General features: G+C 41.2%; 1 protein-coding gene across 1 annotated transcript; it reads right to left on the reverse strand.

Annotated features, from left to right (window-relative positions):
• Positions 1–5236: 5236 nt before the first annotated feature.
• On the reverse strand, positions 5237–7422 carry LOC121181918. The gene is made up of 4 exons (XM_041038148.1): positions 7347–7422; positions 7129–7184; positions 5618–6502; positions 5237–5385 (listed from the first exon to the last, which is right to left on the reverse strand). The coding sequence occupies exons 1-4, from the start codon at positions 7370–7372 to the stop codon at positions 5237–5239; spliced, it is 1116 nt and encodes a 371-aa protein (XP_040894082.1). The 5' UTR covers positions 7373–7422.
• Between the last annotated feature and the right edge of the window lie 5328 nt (positions 7423–12750).

Raw genomic sequence — 12750 nt, forward strand, 5'->3', positions numbered from 1 at the left:
AGCTCATCATACTTCAGGAGTTCTTTTTTTTCTGCTGTAATGCCAGAAAAGAAGACTTTGATCGTCATTATAGCTATAGGTTTTTCTTGTAAATCACAAGAAAGGGCCATTAAATCACAAGTCTTTTGATTCACAGTAAGATTAGACAATAGAAAAATGATAAAATGAGACATCATTTCCATAATTTGAGACAGATCAAAAAAGAATAGTGAAAGTAAATGGTTGAAGGAGCACAGACTGAGATCTCCTGACTTTTAGTCTTTAGTATGGGTTATGACCTCCAAGTCAAATGACAAAATGCTAGCGGCACTGTGAGCCTGTTCTGTGAGCTAAATGCTTAAGTTAGAAAACTAACATTCCCACAATTACAATGCTGACACTGAAATTAAGCAGTTATATGTTTACCTGAGACTGATGGGAATGTCATTAGTTTATCAGGTATCTGATTATAAATCAAAGTATTGGGCTAATTGGAATTTTGACCTGATGATGGCGCCGTATGAAAAGTCAGAGGATAACCAACATGATAACAACTTATCCTGAGGGGGTTTGAATGTTTGTAGCAATTTATCCAACACCTTCAGTTTATAATACAAGTTTTCTGTTAAAAAAAATCTAAGTCTCAGGTTTTAGCCTGGATAACCTTGATGACATCACTATAACATCAGGTCTGTTTTCTCCTTGGCGAAGCTCCTTCAGCGGCACGGCAGATATTTTATGACACTTTTTTCCCAGCTTGAGTAGTACTCCTCGTGAAGAGCAGACCGACCTTTATGTGTAAAATCAGAGGCGTGCCGCTTTAAACAATCAGTTTATTAGATGTTCACAAACTTTGACCAACCTCACTGCCCTGGCTGCTGTGGAACAGCACAGTTACACAGTATTCTTCTTTATTACAATGAAAGGCGCAGGCTCATTACTTTGAACTGCTTCTTCAGTTTTCAGACTTTGTTAAATGATTAAACGGGTCTATTACCTCTGCAGCTGTGTAAGTCCTGAGGCTCCAGATTAAACAGCTGAATTACAAGTAGTATGAAAAGTTGTTGCTTTGACCGGAAACAGAACGAGGCCACAAACACAGTGTCTTTCAACAGTTGCTCTCATATTATCATTAGGGTGTATTTATTTATTTATTCATTTTTTACCATAGCCTTTCTCGGTGGTTGTTTTGTGCTATGATGTTTCATGCAAATCTAAGATCACGGCTGTATCCTTTCATGTTCAGCTCAGACGTAATGATGGCTCACACTTTGCTTGAAGCAATACAGGCTGCTTAATTGTGCAAGACTCTCGTTTACACAGTCATTTACAACAATGTTTAACCAACACAGACACACAAACACAAACACACACCACTGAGTATTTAAACACAGCGCTGGGTACAACTCCACAGCTTCCAGGTAAAGGTGTGCACGGATCCGCACACCCATAGAAACACACACAAACACGCACACCCCAACTTTCAGAGTATGTACATAACAGAGTGTGCAGGGAGAGGCCAAGGTGACTTTCCCCTAGATGCACTAAAACCAACAGATGAGGACATGTTGTGAGGTCTATTGCTGTAAACAACACAGTGAATACCATGCAAAACAAAGATCAGTGTTTATATACTGTTCTCAGATCTGTGACAAATTAAGGAAAAACATACAAGTGTTTTAGTGTTAAAGTGTTGAACCTCATGAACAGCCTCAGTGCTTCGTGTCATATAAATAATGGAAAGATAGACACTGACCTCCCGAAAAAAAAAAATCGAACCTATTGGTCGTCTGTGCCTGCAGCTTATCATGACCAATAGTTAGGCTGAATTGTTAGGCAGCCTCAGAAGAAATTATTACGGGAACACAGGAGGAAGCCAGGTGATGCATAAAGACAAAATCAGTATACGAAGGAGACGAGGGGACGAGGATTTTGTGCCGAGTCTGAGACTCCGCCGTGTTAAGCGTCAACATCAGTGGCGGTTTTTGGCACGGGCGAACCGGACAGCCGCCCGGGGCGACGTCACACGGGGGGCGGCGCAACCACGTAAAAAGAAAATCATCTGCGCCGCTAAGCTGTTTTCTATTATCTATCATATTACTGTGTGGGGAATTGGCCAATTTGCGCCGTCCCCATCTCCCAGCATGCACCACCAGCATATGCATGTAGAAAGGGCACCATGACTCAGGGTGGTGGTTAGGTTGGAAGAGTGTGGGAGTCGTCCCTAGTGATGGTTCTCTAACACTGGAGGCTCCGACACATGCGCGGTAGCTCATGAGGCAGTTGTATTAAACCACTGTATCGACATGTGGTTTGGTCACTGACGTTTGAAGCAGGTGAGTGCATTGATCCATCATATTTATTTTATGAGCACTGATTTTATTTTCATGATTTTGAAAATCTTTCAAGACTGCTGTAAGACTTACCGGTGAATGCCAGCTACAAGTTCAGTGGTTACAGACTTTTATAAATGTGTTGGCAAATTAAAGGGTTAAAAAAGAGGTATAATATAGTCAACTACTTATGATAATGCTTCTTTATATGTCCTTTGGCCATAGAGTATAGGGCTTTTTAGCTTTTAGCTTCAATATATTTTGATGGCGGTTACTCAGTCATAGCACAGCCCTTCACTGAGCACCTCTGAGATACTAATTAAACCAGAACAGCTGTTTTGTCCTTGGGGTATAATGATCTGTTCTTCTAGGCACCTTGTTCTGTTACCAATTTGGCACTCAGGCTGAGGAGGGCCTGAGCAGGTGTGGAATAATGTTGCACCAGGTTGACTTCGTGTTTCATGTCAATAGCTATCAAAAAAAAAAAAAAAGCAGCCAGACATTTGTTTATGTGCACAGAAGTGACACTGCAGAAGGTAACAAACACGTAATGGCAGCGATCCAATCAGCACGCAGTCAAATCCTTTCAAGTGATCACACCTCTCTCGTGAGACCGCCTCTAACAGTTGGAGCTCCTTTGATCACTGATTCTTTTGAACATCCACCCTCACTATCTGCAAGTTCCTGCTAAGTTATGTTGTACACTGTGGTTTGACTGTAATCCCACATGCATCACAAGCATGTTTTCACAGGAGTGTCAATTTATTTACATCATCTCAAATAAATATTTTCCTTCTGGATTCATAGTTGATGATAAAAAATCAAAATATGTGGAAAGGATACATGGTTTGAGATACTGTTTGTGATATTATGGAAAAAATAAATTTGTTTCAGGGTTGTATGAAGTAAATGTAGTGTGTAAAAAGTCTTAAATGAATAGTTTGTTTTTCCAGATGATTATTTGCTTTCTTGCTTGAAAAGACAGATACCACTCTGTCTATACGTTAAATATCAAACTGGAGTCAGGAGATTTTATCTCAGCCTAGTTAGTTAGCTTAGCGAAACACAAAGACTAAAAGCAGGGGGAAACCGCTAGCCTGGATCAGGCATACCTCTAAAGCTCACTTTCATTTTGTATCTTGTTTATTAAATCTGTACAAAAACTGAAGTGTAAAAATGACAGGCTGAGGTTTTACTGAGGATTACATGCTGGAGTAGTTCTTGGCCAGTGTGGCAGAAGTCAGAAGAATATGCCTTTCACTCTTTATAAACTTTTCATGCTTCCTGCTACTTTGCTTTCACACCAGTCGCAATGACTTTTGAGAGTCTTATCACAATAAAATTGCCAGGCAACTAGCACAGACTCCAGGAAGTCAGTTTCCCCAACCAAGGAATAGTCTTGCACATAATCCCCTGTAAAACCACAGCTTGTTTTTGTTACACTTTGGATTTTTGTATAGAGAAAAGAGATAACGTGTTAATCAGTGGACAGTAAAGGTGCTGGTAGGTGGAAAAGTAAGTGGAGAGTATATTTCTTCAAGCGTTGAGCTATTCCTTCAAACATCTTGACAGAAGCAGAGCTGGATTTTAAAAGAATCAGACACTTTAATGGATTGATCTGGACATTTTAATGGAAACGGGTTGAGTGTAGAGTATCCTTGACTGCACAGCCTGGAAGAAAAAGAAGAGTTTTAAATTAATTAGGCACCACAAGATGATACTCATTAAACTAGCATATTAAAGTAGGCTGAATTGGTATAAAAACCCACCAGTTCTATGTTTTCCTGTGGCTGCTTTACTCTGAAGGCATCAAGGGCTGTTGTGCATACAGATGTCAGCTGATCCCTTTGCCTAAAGAAATCCTAGCAGATCCTCAGGAACTTTGTGTGCACCACTTACAATTCACATCTTGGGTTTTGGTTTTGTCTTTACCAAGCACCAAGATTGTACCCTTCACCTTCACTGTGCTCTCCATAGGTACACAGGCGCTCTGACATTGGTTCCCAAGGACTGGAGATGGGTAAACTTGACATTTATTTGCACATAGATAAACTAAGGTGCTTTTTCTGGGGGTTATTCTACTGTCTACAGTTACTGCCACAAGAATTTTGACAAATAATTAAGGGCATATGTATTAGATTGATTTATCCCATTAACAGACTGAGTATAGCTGTTCTCGGTGCTCTGGCCACCTGTAGGCTGCATTAGTTGTATTTGGCCAGCAGGGCCAGTCTGTCCAGGAACAGGATCAGAAGCCTGCAATTGCTCTATTCGCATTTGTTGTTGAGGATTAGATGCATATTGGTGTATTTCTCTGTCCATGCTGTTAGCTTGGTGGGAGATGGGCATGTAAGTATCAGGTTTGTTTCTTGGGTAAGTTTCAGAAGTGGAGCCAAGTAGCCCAGGGAGTTGATCTTGGCTCACTGAAACCAGAGACTGAGGCTTTGCAAACAGTGGACTGGGATTGTTAAGTGTTTCTGCCACATTCTGCCGAGAGTCACCATCATAGTGTGTTGTTGGAGTTGTAAAATAGTTGTTCTGTCCAAGACCTCCATCTGTTTCATCTTCCACATCAATAAAAAGCTTTGTGTAATGGGGTTTTCCATACACTTGTCCTGTGCCAGTGTCCTGTCCAGGGAGTCTCATTTGGGTTTGATACTCCGTCGACAGATCCTGGAAATGTGGAGAAGAATCAACAGCGGTGAGATGATCAGGTAACACATCTTGTCCACTCTGACCTTTACTGTACTGATAAGACGAAGAGACATCCGTTTGCCCCATCTGTACCACATCGCCGGTTACATGATAATTAGTTGTGGTGGCAACTTCCCTGTTGTAATCAAATGATGGAAGTTCTTGTTGGGATGGGTCAATAGCAGGAGATGAAGAGTGTACTGGACTTGAATGAGTCCAGTACACAGTGTCTACATTCTGTCCATAAGATGGTTTAAACTGGCTGTAGTTATCCTGTTCAGAAGCAGAGGTAAGTTGAGGGCCATCTGGCTGCCAAGGTTGGCGCTGTCCATAGTTATTAGGTTGGACCAGACCAGAACTGTAATGTCCACTTGGAACTCTTTCATATTGCAATGGAGACAAAGAAAGATGGACATTTGTTGGGTTAGGTAAAACTGTTTGTCCACTTTGACCTTTCTCATAGTCGTAACTTGTAGGATTTGTCTGGGCACTGTAGTATCCACTGTAAACATTGTCAGACTGTTGAGGATAGTGTGAGATTGGCAGGGATGGAGCTGGATATTTTGTTAGAAGCTCTGAAAATTCCTGACTCTGTTTGTTGGGGATTTTACCCTGGCCGATTTGTTCAGTGGGAGCTACATGCTGGCTAGCATGTCCAGGTGAAAAGGTAATCGGTTTGCGAACTGGATCATAAATCTGCTGTTCTGTTTGTTGCTGCACAGTTTTACCAGAATTTAACAAAGTCCATCCTGATCCAGTCTGTGTTGAACTAAACAGTGGTTTTGATGGCTCTGTGTAACTGTTCTGAACAAAACCAGCAGTTCCTGGTCTTTTTAGATTTTCAGAATAACCATCATTACTGCTGGAGGGTTTTGAAGATTGAGTAGTAGTTGGAATGGGAACAGACAGACTAAGCTGAAAGCTTGGCTTGGTAACTTCATGGGCATTTTTTTCTCCGTTTCGGTCATTTGTAGAACCTTTGTCCAAAAAAGCATCCAAACCAGAGGGGCTGCTGAAATTGCTGTGGATCTGAACACTGCTTGGCCTGTATGATTGAGAATACTGACCAGCACCATCACTTCCACCACTGTTTGAATCAGAACTTTTAGTGCCTAGACTGGTTTCTTTTGTTTCTGTCTCTTTGTTTTGGCCCAGGGAACTGGCAAAAGGAACTTTTAGGCTGAATTCAAAGTTTCTGGGCTTGGGCAGCAGATGGTTTTCCAGTGCTGGAGGCTGGGGTAGGCTGGTGTGAATCCGACTCTGGGTTTGACGGTACACTCCAGGGTGATTTTGGATCTGTGCATGGCTCAAAGAACTTCCCTGAGGCTTTTGCCAGGTTTTGACCTCGAACTGATCATGGATATTGGGCTGTAGTTTTCTGTGGGCCTGCCTCAGAGCCTGGACGTACTGGAGAGGGCGACGATTCCCAAAATTATATCCCCCTTGTGGTTTTTCACTTAAACCCTGCCATGTTTCAGGATAAACAGAACTTCTGGCTGTGAGAGAAGATGAATGATTGTGTTAAAAACATTAATTCATTGTATAGAAACTATAACAGCTCCTGGAGGAAATATCTGGCTAAAATGCTGCTGCTAAAGTTCTGAGTGTGTCTGGAAGTGACAGAGTCTGCACAGTCTGGTGATAGTTATCTAAGCTTTCATCACAATGAGCAACATCTTTCACAGATCAACTCACAGTGACTTGATCTGTTGTTTGCATAGAAATATTGATTACAGCAGCTTTAACCAGTAACATCAACAAATGAAAAACTGGGTGTTGGAGATTTACTAGCTGGGCCCTATTTTGCAAATGTTCTTGGAAATAAATGTTTGGAATCTTTCAGCAAAGTCCAAGAGGCCAGTTACTGTTAAACCCCCAGTGCTGTGTCCAATACTTGAAGGTATCCACACTGTACCAAGTGTGTGAAAGACACCATTTGGTCTGAGCAGTCAGAGACTACATAATCCACTGATGACGTAGATCATGGTTTGGTCATGGTTTTTTTATTTTTTACATTTTAAACTAATTTTGAGATGTTTTCTTTAATATTTTCTGTTTTTTCACTGTATATGAATGCATATCATCATGGAGCGCAATATAACAATATATGAGCCATGCTTACCTCTTGGAAAAGCTGAGGAGTGGTCCAGCTCACTCAACATGCAAACTAGCAATATACTGTGAAGCAAATAAAATAAATAGAATGAAATAAAATAAAAATAAAATAAAATAAAAATAAATGAAACACTTAATATCACATATTATAATTAGACAGATCCATACACACAGAGATTTACATAAAACATGACTTCAAGTCAGTTTCAAAACTAAATTTCTTACCTTGTAAGCCGGAAACCAACAGCCATGACTGCTGTAGCTGCACTCACAGTCTATACCGATCCCTACTGGCTGAGCTCCAACGCCCAGGAAGCCCAGGTGTTATCAAACATGTAATTTGAACAAGAGGACAAATGAGAACACACACACAAACACACACACACACACACATAGACACAGGTGTGATCACTTGATGTGATTGCTCTGGCAGAGAGTGCTTATCCCAGGAGAGGATGTGATCAGTGTGAGTAAATGTAATTCTATTTCCAGGATCTGATTGTCTTGGTAAAGTGATGAATTGTATCAGGGCAATTCTGTGGTCAGCTGCACTGTCTTAAATCTGAGTTCTTTTATTTATGCATTTTGTTTAGTTTGTGTTGCCAATGACAAATTATTTTTTAATATGTTTAACAGATTTTTATTTCACAAACCCTTCTCCAGGCAGTTTGGCTTAGAAAATCCACAACATCCATCCAGGATCAATACCTATCTTTGTAAACCTAACCTTAAACTGTAACACTAACCCTAATAGAGAACTGCTGATAATGTGCATCAGCCAGTGTATTACCTTTGACTCCGTATCTCATCTGCCCAGTATATTAATTTCTAACTTAAGCTCCTACACTTCCTTTGTGATCTTTTTACCTGGATAAGTCATCACTGTTCATAATGTAGTTTACACTCACACAGTAGGATTATAGGACATCTGTGTAAGACACCATTCAAGATGGTGGAAACCATTATTTCAGCTCTGCAGTGTGTTGATGTTATAAAACTACCACTGCATGCCTTCTAGTCTAAAGCATTAAAGAGCATTAAAGATCAAACCTTGCTTTCTACCATGAGAAGCCAAGCATTCACTGTTCTGGCCTGATGATGATAGATCTCCCTAAGGTGTACATTTATTTTAACTTATTTATCTGCCTGTTTATTTATTGCTGAGGGTGTGAGGTGGTGACTAATGAAACTGATTTAAACAAGCGCAGCATCAGCTGCACCACTCAGGTGCTAACGAGTCCACCAGAGGCAGCTCCTACTTCAAACAAGGCACTGCCCAAAGTTGTGAATGGCTCCATCAAGGTGGTTTTGATTGCTCTCAGGGGACCGGCCACTAGGCGGGAAAGAAATGAGTTTAAGTGTGTGGTCTCTCTAATCAGTCACTAGATCTTAAGAAACCTCTTGGACGAGAGGCGAAACATCTTCAAGCTTTCAAAGTCCAGTTGCCTTCAAACCAGCCCATGAAATGGCAGCAGAAACAAAGTGGAAGGTGTCAGGAGGTTAATTTACACCTTAAAGCTCCAGCATGTGAGAGAATACAGAGAATACAGAGAAGGAGAGAAGGATGCTGAATCTAAAGCTCTCTTTGTTGTTCACTTTATCTCACCAGTAGCATTTCTTTAGTTACCAAAGCACAAAAGTCATTTGTTTGGCATTTGCTCCACCTTTATGTATTCCCCTCTCCTCCTCGTCCTGATTGATTCCTCTGTGCTTTGTGTCATCCTGCTGTGGATGAATGACACTTCACTGACAACCAGTCAATACCTCATTTTGTTTCATTTTCAGGTGCCTCACTTTGTGTGTGTGTGTGTGTGTGTGTGTGTGTGTGTGTGTGTGTGTCAGTGGGTACTTCTGTGTGGTTTCTGTTTATATTTGTTTACGTATTTCTGAGAAGAGCGCTACTTGACTCCCTTGCTAATTGCTCCAGTAATCAGGGCCTCATCCTCTCACTTGTACAATCCTGCCCAGTATATTTGTGCGAATGTGTGTGCACTCGTATGTGCTTAAGTACTCGTGCCTTTGTGTATGTGCAGAGCTGCCACGAGCAGCAGCACAGCACAGTAAGCGGGACTGAGTGGGTGTTACGCTGGAATAATGATGACAAAGAGCCACCTGTCAGAGCTCAGGCTTTTTCAGAATGTCATTTCACAGTGAATGGGTAATCAGGTTGGCGGTGTGTGAATTGGAAGGCTGCAGGATTAAGGACTTCTCAAACTTTTTAATGTCAAGTGTCCTCTGGTAGAGGCAGGGAAGGCAGGAAAACTCACATGGGGAAAATGATATGGTATGGGACATCTGTCTGAGAGAGGGAGACTGTAGGATTATTAGATTTAGTGCAGCACAAAGAGCTGTGAGCTCTAGAATAGTAAGGTGGGAACAACGGGGGAGACCAGAGTTCTAGTCTTTGCAAAAAACTTGTGGGAGTAAAGTGTTATAAAAACTTTTATTTTGCTGAGTAATGGAGAATCTGTAAAGTGGACTACCCAGATCAGATGGTAACCAGCCACCCAGGCTGACTGGAAAGAGAAAAGCCTTAAGGATGTAGTTTCAACCCGTGGGGATATTTTGTTGTATTTGCTTTCTTTCTGAGCGTGAGATCAACATCAGTCTACTGTCTGAGTACTCAAGGTCACGTACATATGCACAGAGCTCAGGATTCAGGCGGTTGGCTGATTGGTCACCATCAATCAACAGACATGGAAAATCAACAGTTTGTGGTTTCAGGAGAAGTTAGGTGAAACCTGCTTTATGTGTGGCACATAGAAATTGAGACTGATCATTCTTATCAGTGCACAGGGATTGGTGACACTACATAATTCCCAGCATTGCGTCCATCAACTTCTTCCTGACTGGAGGTCTAATCAGCCAGAATAATTGAAAACACCTCTGTGAGGGCGTGCAGAGCCTTTAAATTATGTCTGCGTTCTTCATCTCACTGACTACAATTGGATTTTATGGCTCTAAACCCAAATTTAGAATATTCAAGATGTTTGTCTTTAGAATAGACAAACAGTTTTTTTCTACATGGCTGTGACCCTTGTAACAGTACTTCCATGGCAAAGGACTGTCCTTTTTTGTGTTTGTACACAACGACACCATCATTCTGTGAAGACGTGGCTTGCTTCAAAACCAAATGTGACATGTATTGTATGATTAAGTAATATTTGTTAAAGCTATTATGATCATTGATCAATGAAATCCTTTCTGGGATGTTCCCTTTTCTTGCATGTCTCTGTGTTCATCATCATCATTATTAGTATTATTAATATCATTATTTGGATGAGTGAGCGGGTAAGTATTGTTTGCCAAACTGCTTTGGTAGCTGAAGGGTCTATTAATATAAATGGGGCCTTTACAAACCTTTGGCTGCTGTACAGTTGCACACAGTGCCCCTCCGTTTTTGTGTGAGCATGTCAGTACCACAGACTTACAGAACAAATGCTTCCTTCTCACCACACAATTCTGCAGGGAGAAATCCATCTCAGTACCGACAGAGATATCGGTTTTTACACCTACAGCAAGGTGAAGTGTTGCAGCATCAGTGTCACCTGTACCATGTAGAAAAAAAAATAAAGTCTCTACTTTTTAGTTCATTGAACAATGAGGCAGAGCTCTCACATCTTCTGGACTAAAAACATTAACAACACTAACACTATCAGAAAAAATATTGATCCGCCTGGAAAGCCGACTTCACACTATTTCAAATCATTCTCTTTCATCCCTTATGTGTGTGTGTGTGTGTGAGTGTGTGTGTGATGAGAAATCTGTGAGCTAAGTTGCTCCATGTATGTGGTTGAAACCTTGTATCTCAGTGGTAACGAGCAGTTTACATGATATGAGCCTAAAGGTCTCATATTTTCAAAAGGAGGATTTTGCTTTTATCTCTTCACTCGTGCAGTGTTACACACACTATAAACCCAGTTTCTTCATCCTGTCTGAGCGGTGTTGTCAGAGCCTGCATCGAAACGGTGCCATGATTTTTTTTGAAGCTTTATGTGAACCAGATGACAACAAGGTAATCAGCTTGTTTCCCTTTAGCAAAGCAGACTAGAGGATAGGCTGAAATTTGTCACAAGTTTGTTAAACGCTGTCTCTCTTTTCTGCCTTTGTTTTGTCCTGCTTTGTTTCCACTGCCTGACCTGCTCTTCCCCACAGTAGCCACTAGGAGGCAGAGGCTCAACACTACTGAACCGTGTTTCTCAGCTGTGTGCAGGAGGGCCAGCAGTCTGAAGGCTTTCTCTACAGCAGATGATTTCACTAACGAACCCCCCTCACTACTTAATAATGTAATGGGGGACATTTGATTTCAACTGTTATATTCTTTGTTGCTCTACATGATGGAGAACTACTGCTGTGAATGTTTACATTTTTTCAAACTTATTGAACACGTTACTCTAATGACTTTACTAAGTTAAAGGAGAGATTCACATTTTTTTTTCATCTGTCTTAAATCAATGTGCCCATATGTACAACGATACAGGATTTGCTTGCTGTAATCATTCCTCACATTAATGTTGGCCTTTAAAATCTCCCTTCCTGATGCAGTGTCAATGTCTGTTGGTGATGGGGGGCAAAATCCACAGACCTGAGTTAGTCTAATCAAGTGAATGTCTTCCAACATTACAGACTATTTAGTCCAAAATGCAGTAAGTCTGCTGATCTTACTCTGCTCCTCTCACTTGTCATCGATCCAGTGGACGGTGACTGTCACTGCCCACTCCCGTGGAATGGGTCTCTGGCGTCTTTGCTTTTCGCTCAGAACCTTTGTTTACACTCGTTTGAAACACTAATTGTCCACCTCTTTACACTCAGTGAAGTAGAACCAGGGCTTAATATCAGCTGCCGTTTCTCTTCCAGCTAATCAACAATCACTTAGTGATGAAAGCAAGGAGAAATATTTCCACTGACTTTGTTCCTGGCAACAGCTGCAGTGTTCTCACTGTTTTTATTTAACTTCTCTCCCCCCTCCTCCTCGTCCGCAGAACTGCGGAGCCGTTACTAAAGACCTTGTGTCATGACAACAACTGTGCAGTAATGACAGTAAAATATGTGTTTAAATCTATGTGCTATTTTAATTACTGAGCAGCAGGTAACAATAATTAAGTCATCCATCTATTTTGGAATAGCATTGTGTTTCGCTTCAAGGCTAATGTTTTCCACTCAAGGGGAATATGTCTCATAAGAGCTGCTGTTTTTGAGTGGCTCTTTGTGCAAAGGAGAAAAAAATGTAACACTGTTTTATGCTTTAATAGCATTTTAAACTTTAAGCATGTGTATCATTAACCTCAAAGCTGTTGAATTTGTAATAAAAGTTGTGTCATTGCGTAGCACAGAATGCAGACAGCTACATGTATGCTGTGTGTACGTGGTACAAGCTAGCTCACAACAGACAACGACTCTGTATGTGGGAGAGCGCTGCTGCAGCTCAGAAATGTTTAAATTAGAACTCTGGCTGTTTTTCTTTTTCTCCACACCTGCGTTTCTCCAACAAAATATCCTACTGAGTGAGTGACACAACAGGTAGTTCGTCTGTGCCTCCCAAATCGACCAGTGTGATGTATAACCCGCCCGCAGTGTTGACACGGTGGAGCCACTTATATGAACAACATCAGAAAGAGATGAAAACAAA

Source organism: Toxotes jaculatrix, chromosome 5 (genome assembly GCF_017976425.1).
Source record: "Toxotes jaculatrix isolate fToxJac2 chromosome 5, fToxJac2.pri, whole genome shotgun sequence".
Lineage (NCBI taxonomy): Eukaryota > Metazoa > Chordata > Actinopteri > Toxotidae > Toxotes > Toxotes jaculatrix.